This window comes from Anneissia japonica, unplaced genomic scaffold (genome assembly GCF_011630105.1).
Source record: "Anneissia japonica isolate Jap-2015-1 unplaced genomic scaffold, ASM1163010v1 scaffold315_len769609_cov171, whole genome shotgun sequence".
NCBI lineage: Eukaryota > Metazoa > Echinodermata > Crinoidea > Comatulida > Comatulidae > Anneissia > Anneissia japonica.
In genome coordinates, this window is record NW_022758691.1 from 126540 (window position 1) to 146633 (window position 20094).

Below are 20094 nucleotides of genomic sequence, written 5' to 3' on the forward strand. Positions count from 1 at the left end.
CTGCTGACCTGGTAGATTTGTGGGGCCAACCCGAGCTGAGAGACCAGATAGAAAATAAAAAAACAAACAACAAAACAGGAATTTTTGGCGTGCTTACTGACAGATTAGCAAGCACATGAGAAGAGAACGACGGCCCAAATTCAAACAAAAGTGAAGGCATTGCGAGCCCAATACAAGCTGATAAAAGATCAGTTGAAGAAGAGTGGTTCGGGCACGTCTGGTGTAAAATCTTTGATTGCAATCACACGCGCGATCCACCCAATCACACGCGCGTATATCGAATCCAGTGAAACAGAGTTGGCCAAACTCTCTCTTTACGGCTCTGCTGTTTCGACTTTCATAATTTGGAGGTCAATCCAACTTGTGTGACTGACCCAGAATTTCGAGCCTGGCTTGAAATCTCACCCGCAGTGAGTCAAGCCAGGTTTGAGACGCTAGTGTGACTGTAGCCTATATGAGGCATGTCGTGGCGAAATGGCTAAGTTGTCGCACGGGACAGTATTGAGGAAATGAGCTATAAAATATGGGAGCTCAAAAAATTGCCAAAAAATCCAAATTTGTTTTTCACTATAGATCAACAGTTTAATGTCTTAGTAATCATGTCCCAAAGTATTAGTTCTGGAAGTGGTAAACAAATCGTTTATTTAACATTATTTAGATAGTTAATTCTATTAAACAATGTATGCACAAATAACTTTGGAAGGCAATTACTCAAAATCATGTTTATCTTGACTCTAAGAGTGCTGTACTGTACCTTTCACATTCCAATAACTTGGGCTTTAAATGTCCAATTTCATTGAATGACCCCTCATTTTAAAGATCACATACTCTGGTATCTGAAAATACCAATAACTTGAATTTCAGTTTTTGCTACAACTTAGCCATTTTGTCACAACATTCCTCATATGTTAATGACTTGAAGGGTGGAGGTCCCAAGTGGCGGACTTCTGTAATTTCAGTATAACGACTATAAAATTAATCCAGCTAAGTGTTTTATGCCTAATATAAAGGGAATAAACTCAATGACAGGTTGAGAACTTTAATGTCAAGTTACCAACTTGCATTGTACAAAGTATTAAAAAACACACAGTTAAACTACTTTAATGTATTTATGTTAGAAAAAAAAATCCAAAAAGATTGAGAGAAGCAGAACTTTATTCAATATGTTGTCCTTTTTAAAACATTCTTCTTATATTTGGGTTGAGATTTGATTTCTATACTTTATTAAGACTGTTTTAAATAACCATGGAATATTTAATTATTAAAAAAATCTGTATCTCATTTTGTTCTTGAGTTTTTCGTCAAACACCATTTTTGTGTCTTAAAAAAATCAATTTTGTAACATATACCAGAAACTTTTTACCTTCGGAGCCTGGCTTTTAACCCTAACCTCAGTGTTATACACGTCGATTGATACTAACTATGCGTCAAAAAACAATTGAAATCTATTAAGAAAAGAACACAGCATAGGCTGGTTCCAGCATGTGGGGAGGGGGGAGGTGTGTAAAAATTAGAATACGGAACTAAATCCCTATTCCAATGAAAACTACAGTAACCCACTTAGTGGAACTAATTTGCTGCCATCCCTTCAACTTTTTCCCATCATATTGTATGATCTTATTATTTAATCATATCTGTCTTGAGTGATTTTGATTTGTAGCACTGTAGTATTATAGGAAAAAAACAAAATAGCTTCAGTAGCTAAAATGCAAGCTTACTGTATTATTCATACCCAATAGGTAAACATAGCTTGCAGTTAATAGGATGTCAATCATATGCACAATTCAACACAGTTGATTGATATTTTATTGCTGAGACCTATTACTATATTACTGGTTACATTCTTAAACAACTTCTCTCGCCACAAGTTTATGATAGGTTAATGACCAATTTTGGACAGATTGAAGATAGCTTAACCTACAAACTCAATGATTTCTAATGGCTTTCTAACTCAATATTTACCTCTATTGTTATTTTTCCAGACTTGAAACTTTCTGTTTGCACTATATGACAAACATCTGTGATTTGCCTATGGATATATGACATCATCCTGCCCATATAATATGCACAAATCATAGACTTTGTCACAAGAAAAGAAACTTACAGTGTAGACAATGCCGTAGCCAGGATTTTCAAACGATACGGGACAATACAAGGGTGGACACACTTTACGAGTAAATTCAAACAATTCGGACCCATTTTATGCAAAAATATGAAAAATCTGGACCCATTTTCTTAAATTTACCCATTTTAAAATAAATATGAGAAAGCTGAACCCATTTTTCAAAAAGCAGACCCATTGTATCCATAAAACTACATTTGGACCCATTTTTAAAAATGTGGACCCATTAAAAAAACTGTGTGGGACTGTCCCAGCAGCTGCTACGACATTGAGCGTGGACAGATCTTTACAGAGATTTTATAATACTTTTGCCATAAAGTACACATCATTTAAATCCATGACTACTTGTCTTATGTAATTTAATGTAATGTAGTTAGATATAGCACTTTATACCAAAACAATCTCAAAGTGCTCAAGGTGACCCCTGTACATTATTTATTTTAATATTCATTCATTATTTCAGTATATTTATAGCATTTCAAGATTACAAAATCTTAAAAAAAAACAATTTAAGAATTTCAAATATTTATATGGTTCTATTTTCCATTAATTCACATAGAAAATAATGAGCAACTTTTTCCCTACCTCTCCATGCAAGTGATCCCACAGCACCAAGGATAAGAGTGTTTCCATCTATGGAATACTCGGCACTAAAGCCTGCCTGGCACCAACCATGCCATGGTATTCCCTTTCCATTAACATCAGCTTTAATCTGAGTTTCTGTAGAAGAAAATAATAACTTTAGATGGCTTTTATGTTAAAACACTACCATCTTATATTAGGCAAGGCCGCATTATTTTTTTCCCATACAGTTGCGGCAGAAATTATAGAGGGTGCTATTTTAGGTCAGTTAGGAGAACTGATATGCATGAATGCATAGACTCCCCCTCGCGATCGAGTCAGTGGTGTTTCAAGTTTTATGCGTGGATGAACGCTACGGAGTCATTAGGCCAAAATATCTTAAATAAGCCTTAATAGTCAAGACAGTGTAAAAATTGTAGTACTGTACTAGATTAGACACATTCTATGTAGGCTTACAGAATGGTCTTTGAAAGTATAAAAAAACGAAGTAGGCTAATATTGAATCTGGCACCATATTTGAGTAGGCCTAGGCCTACAGTTAGGCTTATACAGAATGATGTGTGTGTTGTAGCAATTGTATGCTCCCTATACTTCGTAGTACTGATTCTGAAGGACGTTTAGAAATGCTCAGAAACAAATTACTAGTACTTCGGACACAGTTAACTTACAATTTACAATTAAAAGTTTATTTTTTTTATGAGAAAAAAATCCCTGCCTATTAACAGTGAGCGTTTCTGTATTCTTTTGCATGATTCATTTGGTAACATTTGAGGATATTTGTAGAACCGTCTGTAAATCAATGAAAGCTATTTTTACTTCCATCTGATTTTGATTTTTTTTTATATATATTTAAAGCTATTCAATATTTAATTGGGTAGACACAGCCTAAACAGTACATCATATCATGTGAATATCGTAAAATTAGTGTTTATAATATACCTGCTTGCTATATAATCTATGTCTTTATTCATATTGAATATGAACGAAATGTTAGTAAGAAGTTAAACATTAAAACAATACATAGAGAAGTACCTGTGTGTCCGAGCATTTTTAAACGTTTATCATTTAGAATCAATAGTATAGCAGTTAATTATTGCATACTTTACATCCCCGTTCCACAACCATTTTAGTCCACGATCCAAATTATATGTCAAGCAGTCTGACGCGACCCATCGAACCCTAAGTGATTAAAACGTCAGTCGTTTTATACGCGCGAGGGATAGTGGGAAGAACCACCCATTTGATTCTTTTGTGAATTAATTAAAAGATATTATCACCCACAAAATCACTATGTAAAACCCATAGAAATGAAAATATAACATTGAATTACTTATTTAACCAAATCACGTAAGTTATCAAATTTTTCAATAAGTTAAACATTTTTGAAAATTAATGATTAACAGACATTTTATTACAAACTCCTACTGCTGCCAGGAATTAATGGGTTATGCGAAGACATAGATACATTAAATTTAAAAATGTTTTCTCGTTATAATTTGCAGCTGAAAGCTTAACACATTGAAATGAACAAAACTAATACTTTAAAGTTGTAATACCTGAAGTACAAATGTTTTGATAGTATATTTTTAACATGAAACTATGATAATGCCTTCATAACAAATATTAAACTGACACATTTGTCACACTTAAATTGCACTTTCATTTACTGTAATTTAATTTAATTTCGTTTGTCTTTGTTCTTGTTAAGTAAATTTTTCACGATCTGAAGATATTATGCGACCCATTAATTTTTTTTCGCGACCCAAACATTGGGTTGCGACCCATAGGTTGCGGAATGGTGCTTTACACTCTCAAATGATTGACCAGAAATTCAACGCTGCCTTTTTTATATTTTCAAAGACCATGTTGTACATAAACACTGCCTAGGCATTGTAATTACAGAAATAGTCAATTACAGTAGTTCACTCTGTATTGACTGTATACATTTTCCTCTCGACCAACTACGAAGAGATTTTGGCCTACACTAACCATGGAGGAATTAGTTTAATTTCTAAACTAACTCCGACTCCATGCCCTAACAACGCCGTAGCTGTCATATTCCACAAGCAGTGAACACCACATCACTTTCGTGACTCGTGAGAAGAAGTGCTAAGCAGGCATGCATTATTCATGTTATCAGTTCACATAAATGACCTTAAATAGTGCCCTCTATAATTTCTGCCTGTATTCCCACTGTATTGGAAAAAAAAAATGCGGGCCTTCATGCTTGCAATAATAAATGACACTTATGTCTAGGCTAAGAAAGAAAGTAGATTTAGATTCAGATTTCTTTATTCACTTCAACTGGCAGTAAAAAAACTGAATTGCGAGAAGTTTACAATATAAAAAAAATGCTTGATTAAATTTTCTTAAAATGCAAAAAAGAAAATTTAAAAACACAACACCACAGAATTAGATGTATTGAAGCAAGCAGACTGATTGACAACATAAAGTACTGTATATCTTGCATGAATATAAAATACAGATATTGATAGTTGCAGTACCAGCAGGTTGTACGAGGGGACACAGGACTCCCCTTCAAGAAACCGTGTAACCGTGTACCCCCATTGAGATTGAGGCCAATTATTTTGTCTGCGAGGAACACAGCCTAGAGTGGTATTTCAGGAATCTACATTAGCCTATTCTTAAAATTTGCTCACCTCAGTCTCCTCCTTCTTATCGAGTCACTACGAAGCTAGTGTGTATGATCTAGCTTACGTAGTGTGGTAGAAGGATTCATAGGTTGGACGGGTACCTGACATGGGCCGCGTCGTGAGCGCTCCTTCTGTGGCCGGACAGGAGACTAGAGATGGACCAGTACACCGGGGTAACCCCCTACTCTTCTCGAATGCTGTGCTGGGTTCTTTAAAATGCACACGAGCCAATTGTGTACACAGAGCCTACGGTTTAAATCCGAGAAGACTTGTTCCACCACCGGAACCATAGGCAAGTGTGCCGTTCGAACCAGCGCCGATATTATGGCTGTAAGTCACGGTTCCCCTGTCTTTAACCGCTCGGCCATTCAACTCGCCTCAGTCCAAACCATGGTAGGGCAGGTACAGCAGTTGTGACCCCCTCAATGTAGATTCTTTGATACGGCCACTGGATACTAATATTTACAGTGTGCCTCTTTCTACTTTCTCTTTCTAATGATTGTCAAATTATTATTAATATTATTCATATTTTTCACCATAAGGTTGAGGTGTAGTACCAATAGTGACCCTTGTGCTTGTGACTGAGTTTTTGAAGGAACATAAGCAACAGAGTACAGTGGAATACATAAATAGACTGGGTAAGCTGTATAATCTGGGGCATGCTGTATCATTCATAAGGTATTCAACTTCAGTGAAACACGATACATGTACATGTACTTTTGGATACCCTGGAGACATAGCTCTGTTTCCTATTCAATTTCAATCAATTACATTATGTGGTCTATTTCTAGATGGACTTTCACAAAAATCCCTTCTGATTTTAATGCCCTTTCAAAAACAATATTTTTTGTACGGGATGTCTAACTGACTTATAATATATACTATACATTTATTCCTAATTACAGTATGTTAAAATTAAGGATATAACATCACTCATAGCTTCTCTAATTTATTTTTTTTTATGTGTGCAAGAGCATACCGTAGAATATTTTAATAGCATAAAACTAGAAATTGCAAATTGCAAGTGAAGTGCTGCGAAGTACAACTGCATATAAATGTTCTTCGAACAAAATTATATATGCGAGTCAAGTGAAAATAATGAATAATAAAAATATAACAAATAATATGAGACACGACCCATTGTCTATATTAGAACGCTTCTCATTGGGTAACAAAGTCTAATTTTTTATTTTTGTCAAAAAGTGTCTATAGTGGTGGATTATGGTTTAAGTTTTTTTTTAATAAAGTTCCAAAAATTTCTATGTATGTGGAAAATGTAGTTGATTACCAAAGGTTACAATTTTTATTTTGAAGACTGCATGGTCTAGCAAGTGTACATTTTTTTATGGGGCAAGTTTCCAAGGGCGGGTTTTCTAGGGGCGAGTTGACTGCCAAAGAGTGTTGCCAAAGTGCGAACCAGCGTGTTATTTGATCACAAGTGTGAGACATCGCAAGTGTGAGCCAGCGAGCCATGACGTCACGACAATAGATACAAGACGTTACTCGAGTTGTGCGAGGTATCGGCTGAGATTTGTGGAGTACAATTCAAAAAACAACTATAGGTCTAATAATGAATTATTGTGATGTTAAATAGACAATGTTAGCTTCAAGGAGTGACGTTGTTTTTCATTGGGACCTTCGCCCCTTCAAGGCTAGGCCTATACCATCCTAGCTAGTCTAGGCCTAGAGTAGGATAAGGCTAGCGCGACATGCGGACGTTGGTGCGTGTTGGTTAGTCTACAAACGTCGCCTTAAGTAATTGATTTTACCCGGCGGAACGCAAGAAGGAAACTCTGCTTTTCAGTCGTCTTAGGCCCTTGTTTTTTGACAAACAATGACCTTTCAGAGGCCAAATTGCTGTCAAGAATATGAATTGGCTGCTTCGCAGCAATAAAGGATAACATTTATAAACTGAATCATAGGAAAAAATAGTTCCATTTGATTTGTTGGCATAGAGTTTAAATTGATACTTAATTTTGTTTTTGAGAACCTTGATTACAAAGTGCCAAGATCTGTTTGTGTTGGATGTGGGCCAGTTGGTAAACTCCACCAAGTAACCTCTTTTCCTATTTATTCAAACTGCGTCTTTGATCTTTTGATCTTTTTGTTGCTTGTACTTTCTATAGGATACCTTTTCTGTATAAGAAACCTACCACATTAATGCAATCGGCATGAAACTTGGCACATTCAAGGCCCATCACAAACTCTTGCTCAAGGACATAAGGTCTTTGCAATAAAAAAAAACTACTGTTAATAACGTAAGCAGCTCCCTCCAATAAGTACCATGTAAAAGTTTAATTATTTTTTCCAAGCACTGCTTTCCCTTTTTTCAAATTAAAGATATTCTATTTTGAATAAACGTTATTCTGTGATGAGTAGTGCATATTACAACATGCCTTTATGTTTCGCATCATTGAAAGACATTTTAAAAGCCAGTTTCTCATGAGGTTAATAATAATCTAACATTGTAAGTCAGATAAACCACAGCATACGGTACTATTTTAATACTCTTTATAATTTAGCCACACTTGAATAAGCGGATCATGCCAACTAGTGCCGCAGTGAAGCCTTAAAATATTTTTGAAGTGCCGCAACACTTACTGCATCATTTAGGGGTCTGAAACACATTTCTGGGCATTTATGAGAAAAAAATCTTCTGGCTCAGAGTCACTCCCTAGGCCCTAGGGGTACAGGTCAACCCAACAAACTTCTGACGCCTGCCAATTACTTAGGTATTTCTGGATATAACATAAATTACAATAACAATAACATACAGCAACTAATAATAAATTATAAAGAATAAGAATTTAAATAGTATGACACATAAATATAGAGAGAAATAAAATGTGTGAAGTGAACAATAACAATAACAGTAGAAATGACAATTAAAGTCTGTCTGGGTTTAGAGTATCTGCTTAATCAGTTGAGTATCTGCTTAATCAAATCAAAGAAGAGGAAAAAGGAAATCAAAGGCAATTTTCACATAACCAAGTATTTGGCAATTTGCCACTTATTAATTTAATGACCTATTCATTAAACTGTTATAGAAATCACAGGGTCAATGTGAAAGTTGAAGAAAACAGTGAAAAATCAACACATTGTACAGTATTGCACGTTATTTATACAATTTAGTAAATGTAGAAACAAAGTGTCATTGTATTGCTTTAGATATCAATACTATGAGAAGCAATTGTGTGCTACAGTATACGACAACGAATGAGAAAGAAAAGAGTGTAGGCTCACAAGAGACCAAATAAATGAGAATGCTGACAATGTATGCAGAAGACCCAATGACAACGATAAGAGGGTATGCCCATGACATGTACTTCCTGTTTAATTTGTTTAGATTTACTTTTTGTTATTTACATTATTGTCGAATGTTGTATTGTCTACATGGCATCCCTGCTACAAGCATGTTCATTTCTTGGTGATGCCTTTGTTTGTGGTTTTTTTGAATGGAAAGAAATGTTATTGAATCTGAATCTAAATGAAGAAATAATATATATTAATGCGTCGGTACATCACGTAGATAGTTCTGATAAAACTGTTGTTGTTGGTTGAGAATTCCTCGTTTCGATTGAGTTGCTTAAATTGTCTTCAGGAGAATAACATCAGCAGAAATTCCAAAACAGTAAAATACTTATATGTTTTGGGTAGAGAGACTTCCTACAATCATCAGCAAATCTCACTACCCAAAACATATAAGTATTTCACTGTTTTGGAATATCTGCAGATATTATTCTCCTGAAGACTATTGATGCAACTCAATCGAAACGAAGATATTCTCAACCAACAACAACAGTTCTTTTCAAACTCTGAATCCGACAGTCAGATGATAACCTTGGTAGGGTGCTGAGCCACTTCGATTGGTGGTTCATGACCCTTGTCATCCCAGTTTTTTTTTTTTTTTTGCCAGAACTTGAACCAACTAAACTCCAGTCTGTCACATGTAGTGCTACTAGCAGTGGTGTTACGATGAGCAATTAGGCCCTGGGGAAAGAAAGTGTTAAGGGATCCATGCATTTTAATAATTGATTATGAATGTCATGGTAAAAAGCAGGTATTACATTGTTTAAGAAAGTATAATACATACTCCAAGTATTGAAATACACGCCATCGTTTTGGGATTCAATATTTCGATATTAATTATGTCATAATCAGGAATGACTTGTTTAACTTTACTAGTTTTGGATGTCTTCTACTGGACCGTAACATCAATCTCTGTTTTGTTGCTGTGTATAGAAAGAGGGTGTCTTGAGGGCCACTTTGGACAGTGGGCCCAGGCTTTGACCCCCAAGAGCACATAGGTGTTACACCACTGGCTTCCAAGGGGCCTTTGACTTGAGGGCTTTCAAAATATTTTGGCCTCTTAATGTATGTTTGTATAATAATATACAATATGTATCTGGAAATCTGAATGGTCTTCTTAGTTGTTAGCATCACATAGCTATACATTTCTCACCTGTGAGACAGGGCCTTATTTTCTCCACTGTCATGTAGTTTAACGCTGCATCTAATTGGTAGCAGACACCATTCGGTAGAATAGCATCAGCATAGAATGTATTTGACCAACGATGACCACACACCTGTATGATACAACCAAATTCATTAATTAATGAGGTAATTGTGAATAATTAAATGTAATAAGAAATTATTTGTCAAATATAAAATAATATGATACATTGATTAATTTGTTATAAATTACTAAAATCAAAGTTCTTTACATGTATTTTGCAAATAATTTGATATTTTATCAGTGTGCCTATTGATTAATGCTAATTAGTCTTCTAAAGTCAAAGACAACAAAATAAAAACAATGTATGGACAACACAATAAAGTCTAATAAAAAATAAAATACTCTGGTGATGCGGATGTGGAGGTGGTAGAAGGCCCAGTCCAAGTGATATCAAAGGAGGAGATCAAGAAAGCATTGACAGGTATGCATAGCGGCAAGCGTGTGAGCCATCAGGGGTGGTGATGGAACATTTTGAGTTATCCTCGCATGGCAATGGAGTTCTGGAAGATGTGCTATGGAACCTGTTGTACGCAGATGATTTAGTTTTGATGGCTGAATCAATTTCACCAACTGGAGGAGTAAGCATTTGAGAGCAAAGCACCTAAAAGTCAACATGGTGGGGCAACATCAGTGGATGAAGACAAGATAGATCCTTGTGGTGTCTGTGGTAAGAGAGTAATGAGGAACTCTATCAGATGCACAACAATTCAAAAGTGGGTTCGTGCGAGATGTACTAGAGTGAAGAATGTCCCAGAGATTTGAGTGCAAGAAATGCAGAGAGACTAGTAATGGAGTGATGGAGGAGCAGGTAGGGATGTAAATGGGAGATGTTCAGAAGGTTGATAAGTTTTGTTATCTTGGCAACACAATTAACTGTGGTAGTGAATGTGAGATTGCAGTGGCAAGAAGATGCACATTGGGGTGGATGAAGTTTAATGAGCTGGTTTCGTTCCTGGCTGGTAGAAGGTTCACAATGAGAATGAAAGGCAAGATCTAAAGGCTTTTCTTAGAACAGCGATAACATATGGCTCAGAAACGTGGAATGTGAAGTTAGTAGAAGAAGGTATCTTGAGGAGAACTGAAAGAGCCATGATTCGGAAGATGTGTGGTGTGAAACTGTCTGATAGAAAGAATACATGGGAGCTCATGGATGGGTTGGGTTTGGAGAAAAACCATTGTAGATGTGGTAACTGGTACATGGTATGGGCATTTATAATGCGCCTCTTCCTTGCAGTTATAAGGCGCAGTTTTTTTCCCAGGTCATTGGGTCCACATGCTAAGTCTTGCTGCTGGTAATCAGCGCAGGAGCAGGCAACCCAACCAGGTTCCCATTTACACTCCTGGGTGAAGAGAAGCAATGCAGATAAAGTGTCTTCACAAGGACACATTAAGCAAAATGCACAGCGAGGGATTGAAACCCTGACCTCGCGGTTGGGAAACCAAACCGTTCCCGCTGCGCCAAACCGCTTAATTAAGAGATAGTGGATTGAGATGGATGGGTCATGTGCTGAGAAGGGAAGATGATGAACCAGTGAAAAGAGCATGGGATCTGGAAGTGGATGGTATAAGAGGAAGATGAAGATGGTAAATAAAGAAAGCTGTAAAGTTCAGGGTCTAAATGAGGAGGATGCTCAAGATAGAAAAAAATGGAACTATGAGAGTGTCATCATGGTGTGAAAGTCCATAACCCTTCATAAGTGGGAAAATGCTGACATAAATAAATGATGAAAATGATGGAAAATGCTAAGCATGAAGGAATAATCTAATATCCTGTAGTCTGCTCCTAAATTAGAGTTCTCAAAAGCGAAACATGAAGCTATTTACATGCTTTTATCCATGTTTCATTCAAAATACTTGCTATAATTTTGCCATCATCCATCCATACAGTATTCTAATTACCTTTCTCTGTAGTGGTATGAGTAAAAAAAATATTGAACTTACAGCAACTTTGCCAGTGTATGGTTCTCTTGTGAGTGAAGCCCCTAACCATTGGTTATCCTTTAAGTCTTCCACCAATGGTCGGACATCATATGAAGTTTTTTCATTGCCTGCAAAATACAAAAGTTTTATCTGAATCACAAACATTCCATGACTGTGATATCTTGTATAATTGTCTTATATCAGTCTTACAGACAGCTAGAGATTCATAGAATCTTTACAGTTAGCTACCTCAATAGATATTTTTGAGGCTAATAAAATAATGATCATGATATTTTCTGAGATTAAAAATACTACAAACATCAAAAGTTACCATAACCACGGTTGTTATAGTGACTAGAAATCCAACGATGTCCTCTAAACCGCGACCATAGCCTAAAGGCACAATAAACCCATTAAGAACAAACAAATCGTAAATTGTGTAAACAAGAATGTAATGCGAATCAATTAGCTTAACGATCGCCCTAGGGGCCAGTCTGTAACATGGTACAAAGGGGCCTGAGTTTGTTGGATCTCCAGTCACTACAACTCCCTACCATAACATTTTTTTTTTTCCTTTTCTTTTTTTCTTGATCATGGCTGTTTTCATTTGATAACACTTCCCATACAGTACAGCAAATGGCCTCTCCCATCCATTCTTCATAACAATAAATTTAGGCCTAAATGAAAAACTGAAGCCAGACACTCCTTGCTCTCTCAATGTTCATTGGCCAAAACAATTCTATAGAGAACGCAGTACCACAACACGCACTGGATCATTTGTAATGACATTTCATTCAGACTGCCAATGACAATGAGCAGATCGTGTCGTGTCGTCTAGTGCTCACTGGAGTACGTGATGTTTCATTTGTTGCATGACCATTGTACGCTGCGGTGAATGCAGCTTGGATTAAGGCAGTTGTAGGGGTACAGTATCAACATGGTAAGATGTCCTAATTAGTGCAAAATTTAGGTCCAGAAAACCATCTGCACATTTAAAAAATACGTGGGTCGATTTCCAACCAAATTTTGTAGAAAATTAGGGTTTGGCATAGGGGCCTAGGCCTAGGCCTATCTTAATTTTTTTCAGCTCAAATTTATTTTGAGTTAGTTTTCGATGTATCCCTAAGCAAAGAAACTACTTTACAGTGTGCTGTGGCCAAATCAGATAAAATTCAAACAATATTAATATTAGGTCTAGCCTAGGAGGCCTATGCCTAGCCTAGGTTATAGGCCTAGCCGGAGCCTAGCCTAGGCCTAGGCTACCTAGGCCTAACTAAGGGTACTTAATTAAAACATTTTTTTATTTATAAAAAAAAAAATTAAAAAGCAAATCTGGAATTTAGTATCTTATTTTGTATTATGACACTCCGGACAGGCTACAGAGAATGTATAACCAGGTGCACCTACCTAGCCACACTCTACTAATAATACTCTGTAGGCTAGGCCTAGGCACAGTGACAGTTATAGCCCTCTCTGCTGGTCGGTCTTCTATGCCCTGCTGGGTTACGGGTAAGCCCTCTCCTTCATTGTTGTTGTATTTTATCGGGCTGATTGAATATATGGTAAACATGTAGTTAGCAAAAATCTATCTTGCTTTTATACATTTTTTTTTTATAAAGAACGGTATTACCTTCTTGATATTTTCTACTTTACACACAAAAACTCATCAACAATCGCAAAAAAAGCACATCATCAACTAAAATTTAAAAAAAAATCCCACGTCGTCTGTTTGCTTGTGTTACAAGAGCTATTACAGAGAGTGTTCCGGTATTTATTTCCTCATCTACAATACCATATTAGCTAATAATTAAGTTAATAAAGTAAGTTGGCTTTCAGAGACTCACCTGCTACATCAAGTCGCACTTGGGTACATAATTGCTGTGTAGACGATACATAACATTTATATAAAGCTCCTGGAGTTTGTAAAGTTGGCTGGTAAACTGACTGATCCTTTGGTGATCCTACAATTAACCTAAAAATATGAATAAATAATTTCCGATGAATAGCAGGAACAATCGGGCGCGGGGGACGCGAAAACGAAGGGATTGTTCGAGGTATTGCTAAATCGACCAATGAATTTTAAATCTCATCATTAGACTGAAAATGATGTCAAATACAGTACTGCTGAAATAAGACCTATTATTTGTTTATGGTGTTTGTTTAAAAGACATAAGGCTTTTCTATATACATGTACTAGACTTTTTTCATTTTACATATTGCGCAGTACAGCCTACATGAGATACGTACCGGTACACCGTAAGTTTAAACATGGCAAGACAAAAAAAAAATATAAAATAGTCTACTTATAATTAAATATAGACATGATGTACGGAATTCAAATACTTAAATTTAAACATACATGCAGGTGACATATGTCTACATAATTAATACAGTAATAAGTGTAATAGGAATTACATAAAATTGATCCTGAAAATTAAACAAATGTCATGATTATACGTCGAACCATAAAACTAAATCATTTCATTATGGAGACGGCCATCATCAGCAACCTGAGGTGACTCAACACCTAACATTGTAGGTACGGGGGCGATAACATTCACTTTGGTAAATTCTGATCCACCTTGGCGTCATCCAGATCGATTTGTGATAACTTTATTCCGTTCATCATTATCTAGATTTATATGCTATATTTACCACTTGACCTGGTGAGGCTAATCGTCGATTTAAATCGGGTCTTTGAGATAAGGTGGCAACAAATAAGCTAACGGCAAGATATCTACTACTGTACCCTAACTGGAAGTAGAGTATAACAATGACGACAAAAACGACGATATTTTGCATATGACGATATTAGTCATTATTTATATAATTAGGCCTACTTATATAATAATCATAAAACAGTGATGAAAATGGAAATGACAACGATAATTAAAAAAAAAAAAAAAGAGAGAGAGCTCCAATAATCATAATATGTTATTAATGAGTCGTGGATAATTCTGATTTTTGCCTACAAATTGTATGTTGACTCGACCAAATTAGCGCCAAATTTGAATAGATGTCCCAATGGTACTGGTACTGGTATAGGCATTTTATAATTCGCCTCTTCCGTGAGGTTATAAAGCGTATACGTTCTTTACACTGGTCATTGGGTCCACATGCTTTGAGTGCCACTGCTGCTGGTTCAGCGAAGGAGCAGGCAACCATACCACCTGGTACCCATTTATACTCCTGGGTGGAGAGAAGTAATGCAGATAAAGTGCCTTGCTCAAGGTCCAAGCACTATAACCAGATTGCAATAACCGAATCGCTATCTTTCACTATAATAATAACAGACAGAACCCAATAAGTTGGTTAAGGAATATACTGTGTGGGTTGAGTCAAAGCATATCCCACTTTTTTTACTTACTAAGTTATTATCTTTCAATTAGAAATTAAACATAACAAAAATAGTTCCGTTGCCAACAACAGGTAGGCCTACCCATAACTAATTACTGTTACTGCATGGACTATTGTTTACCAATCAATTTAAGATTTTTTTAAAGTAAAAGTCTGTGAAAATAGAATTACCATTGGTATTTGTCAACGTTTTTAATGTTTGAAGGGGATTCCCTATGTTAAGCTCTGTGAAGAAAATCTGTGATTTTGATAAGGTGTTATAGAAATATTCAATCACTGAATTTGTGACAATAAAATACTGTATAGCCTATTTATGTAAATAATGACGCAAATTGTGTTGGATAATTACAGTCACATGAGCGAACGGATTGCTCCGGGTTCCGAAGACTGGAACGCTTCCTAACACAGTAGGAAATGCTGTGCTATTTCTAGACGAGTTAAGAAATGAGTAATGCCCAATGGTAAGATAATGAAATGATGATAATGATGATGATGATGATGATGATGATGATGATGATGATGATAATAATAATAATAATAATAATATAATAATAATAATAATAATAATAATAATAATAATAATAATAATAGTAATAATAATAGTAATAATAATAATAATAATAATAATAATAATAATAATAATAATAATAATAATAATAATAATAATAATAATGATGACGATGACGATCTGACGACGATGATGATGATGTTGATGATAATGAAGAATGAACAATCATAATAATGATAATGATGAATAAATGAATGAATGATAATGATGAATGATAATGGCAATCGATGTTTATGATGATGATAAATGATAATGATGATGATGGAGAGGATGATGATGATACAGGTAATACACGGTTGTGTTGTGGTACATTATTTTGATGTTGAAAAATCATATTGACATCAATTTTCCTGTATTAAAGGTATGTAGGCACAACTGCAGCCATGTATGCAGTGACCCCAGGGAAAATTGGTACGGTACGCATATTCGTATAATAAAAGTAGGCCTAGGTAATACAAATAAAATGCTTGTCAAATTGTGAATTTATGTGCCCCAGCTAAAATTTTACGTAATGATAACGTTGTAGTTTGGGTTTTTTGTAAAGCAATTATAAACGTATTTGTAACCTAAATTATGAAGAATTAACATTTCATTTTTGTAAGACACGATATATTTTTATAGACTTTAACAACACCAATACTAAACCATTCCAATCAAAACTAGACCAACCATTATGCGCCACCTCCACCCTACCTGTGTGAACCCCGTATCCTAATGGGGTTATTTGACAGTATATCGTACCAGAACCAGAACCAGAGGATCTTGAAACGACAAAGCAAGCGTACTTAATTGTCTGCAAATAATGAGTGAAGCTGTTATGCCACCTGAGAAACGATTGCTCCCTCTAAATCTCAATATAATCTAAATTACCATGTGATATTCCTTACCATTTTTCCCTGGAATTCTCATGAAGCATAACTGTATAACCAAAGTGGCTTTGAATGGGTCCATAATATGTCCATGGATGAGTTACATCAATGTTAAATCCAAAAACTTGAGTTAAAAACACCAGTATGGTGTAAGAAAACAGACCGCAGTTCCGAATTTGCATTTTGATTATTGAAACAAAGTCCGATAGAAAATTTTTACTGGTAAATATACGTAAAACATGGAAATTTTAGACACGGAGCATTCTTTGATGGAATGTTGATGGATACTCGTTCAATTCTGCAATAAGAAGACAAAAGAAAACTATCATTTAATAAGATAATCATTGATAACAGATTCAATACCATTAATCTTTATAGTCACCCGACTACGAAATTGTATATTACGCTATAATCAATTAAAAATATTATTAGGGATAATCTCTGTATAGGAGATAGGAGAAAAGTCCAAATTGGCAAAATTTCAAACAGACATGTGCTTTTTAACAAAATTATATTTGGCAATAGTGAAAGTCGATAGTTATTCAGAGCACTCCAGCCACTCCACTTACCTACCTAAAGAAATACTGCTCCCTTTGTCTCATATATAGTACTTGAGATTTTGACTTTCGAGCATCAAAATGTTTATTTTGGTCCCTTTATTTCTTCCTGTGTACAGGACACTGGATGACAATAACGTTGAATAAAAAACTAGCTTAAACGGAGTCACCAACCTATCATTGTATACACCGACGCCGGGTACGGACATTTATAACTCCATGGTTGAGGTATAATACACTTCAAAATGTATTCATTTATTTATACAGTATATTTTATTTTCGAAATATAGTGCATAACATCTTGAACTAATAATTAAACGGGGTGGGTAGGCCTATCCTAGTACTAAAAACGTTCTACAGCGACGGTAAAGGATGAATAAGTAAAACAGCAATACGAAATTATAGACAATGAATCGTATTCAACCTCAGGACATTTATAGTAATAAGTTTGTAAATCAACGGATTGTAGTTTATAACTATTATTATTATTATTATTATTATTATTATTATTATTGTTGTTGTTGTTGTTGTTGTTGTTATTATTATTATTATCATTTTTATTACAATTATTATATTATTATGAATATACCCTTCTTGAATTTTTAATTTTTAATTTCTACAGCCTTTATTGATTGTCTATGTGCTTTTCGATTTGACATTTGATGTATTTTATTTTATGTGTCGCTGGGCCCTGGAGGATAACAATGCATTTTGCCCAGGGTGAAAAAGAAATAATAAATAAATAAATAGAACATCCCCAGTCCCTAAGCAATGTTTAGTGAAATTTTGCAGGGACTGAGGGTTTAACCTAATTTGAAAGAGCAATTCAAGATTTAAGTTTATTGTTATGGATTTTTAAATTCTAACTCAGCTATTGTATAAATCGTGTGTTTACTAAACTTGAGAAAATGTTCTTTTGACAGGTTAAAATAACAATTCTCTTCTCTAAATTTCCGCGCCATTTCCAAACCTACACGGTTGATTAATTGTTTTGACTGTGCCATGCGATTCCTGTATTGGGATAGTCGATGGTTACTGTCTATCGCACGTTCACCCTTGGATAATAGTAACAATGTTTGCCGCGGGAGTGGAGAGAATATAAATAGAACTAGGCCGAAGTGTGGCTTCATACTTTCTGATTTCTTTATAAGACACATGTTTTGAGAAGTCTCCTAATGATTTTCAGTGACGCAAGGAATGATTTCGAGTTCGAAATGAAACAATCCTTAAAAGGTAAATCTGACAAAGTATCGCTGGTCATATGCCCTACGTACGATATTGAAATGTTGGTTAATTATTTCTTAAATAAGGGCGTCATTGTAACCGTCAACGACTTTTATATATATATATATATATATATATATAATATCGTTATCATAACCAAACTTTCGTTGTCGTCATCGAGCATCAGTATCGTCATCATCATCATTGTCGTCATCATCCTCCTCCTTCTCGACTCTCCTTCTAATCATCATCATTATGAAACATTGCTGTACCATTTCCATGTTTGCTTCACCTTGCAACAACACCTTAATGTTATTTATTTTTTTAGCATAATAATTCGTATAAAATAATAATAATATAATAATAATAATAATAATTAAATTAATAATAATAATAATAATAACAACAACAACAACAACAACAACAACAATAAAAATAATAAAAATAATACTAATATAGGATTTTTTGCCATCTGTATGTTGAAAGTGATAGTGTACTTTACACATGCTTAAACAAAGTACCTTACCTAAGAAAAACAAAGAGTATGTTTCATAATACATTTTCCTACACACCTTTTGTTCTGCTTCCCATTCAAGAACAATTTTCGGGGTAAGAACAAAATATCCGTAGGGCCCGAGCCCAAGCCAGGATGAAAACTTTGTTGTCAGATTTCGGAGGAGGCTTAAATTGGGGAGCGGCCGAGTGGTGGTCCCAAGTGAAGGGGGGGGGGGTCATGTGAGTTGTTGCCCCGGGGCTCTTACTGGCTCTCGACGCCATTGGCATCATGACATCACTGTGATCATCAATCATAGTGATCATGAAACATCATGACATCTCTGTGACCACCAACTACTCTCATCACTAAAACCATTTTAACCATTATTATATCATTTCCATCATCATAAACTTTGTCATGGCCTTGTTTTCGACGTTGTCACCATCCTCGATTACCATCAATCAATTCATCATCATTTATTATAATTTCATCGTCATTGTCAAGATCATGTTCACTGTTGTTATTACATCATTGGAGTCACATACGGAATATGAAATATTACCATTGTCGTTATTATTATTATTATTATTATTATTATTATTATTATTATTATTATTATTATTATTATTATTATTATTATTATTGTTATTATTATCACCCAAAAATTCTTACCATATGCATATTTTTTGTTTAGAAATACGAGAAAAACATTTTCTTTGCGTAAATAATACCGGTACCATTATTCTTAGCACATAGGCCTGTCATTAAATAAACTGATAACCCTAATCAATTTTAAAAAAATTCACATACATTTTTGATCAGTTTAGTTTGGCAAATTCACAGATTTAGATTAAATATCATTTGCACTTCACAAACACAAAATATATGAAAAATATGGTTAACGAAACAAACTCCCAGCACACTTTATCTTTATAAAGCCGCAAAACCTCACTTACGTATCAAAATTCCGTGGCGGGGGAAATACGTGATAACCACCGTCGGACTAATGAAATTTGGCAGCAGAGTAGTTGTCCCCATTTGCCTAAAATGCTCAGTTAGCTCCATATGTTAATTTTATTAAATTACACTTTTTTTTATAAGAACCAGTAGAATTTTGCCCAGGCTCACAGTGTTCTTACTTTTTGGCCAATTTCAGGCTCAAAATGTTCTTATTTTGTTCTTATTTTACACGCTTTTCAAACATAGAAAATTATTATTGTACAGCAGTA

General features: G+C 35.0%; 1 protein-coding gene across 5 annotated transcripts in view; it reads right to left on the reverse strand.

Moving 5' to 3' along the window:
- Positions 1-20094, reverse strand: part of LOC117125343 (integrin alpha-9-like) — a 61345-nt gene that overhangs the window by 40136 nt on the left and 1115 nt on the right. For 3 of the 5 annotated variants that reach the window (XM_033271817.1, XM_033271815.1, XM_033271816.1), the window contains exons 2-6: positions 16607-16886; positions 13639-13766; positions 11816-11922; positions 9821-9944; positions 2708-2842 (exon numbers count right to left, since the gene is read on the reverse strand). In XM_033271817.1, coding sequence (XP_033127708.1) covers positions 2708-2842; positions 9821-9944; positions 11816-11922; positions 13639-13766; positions 16607-16770 — 658 coding nt within the window. In that variant the 5' untranslated portion in view covers positions 16771-16886. Of the gene's footprint in view, positions 1-2707; positions 2843-9820; positions 9945-11815; positions 11923-13201; positions 13380-13424; positions 13547-13638; positions 13767-16606; positions 16887-20094 lie in introns of those variants that run through there. The other 2 variants (XM_033271819.1, XM_033271818.1) reach the window with 2 other exon arrangements.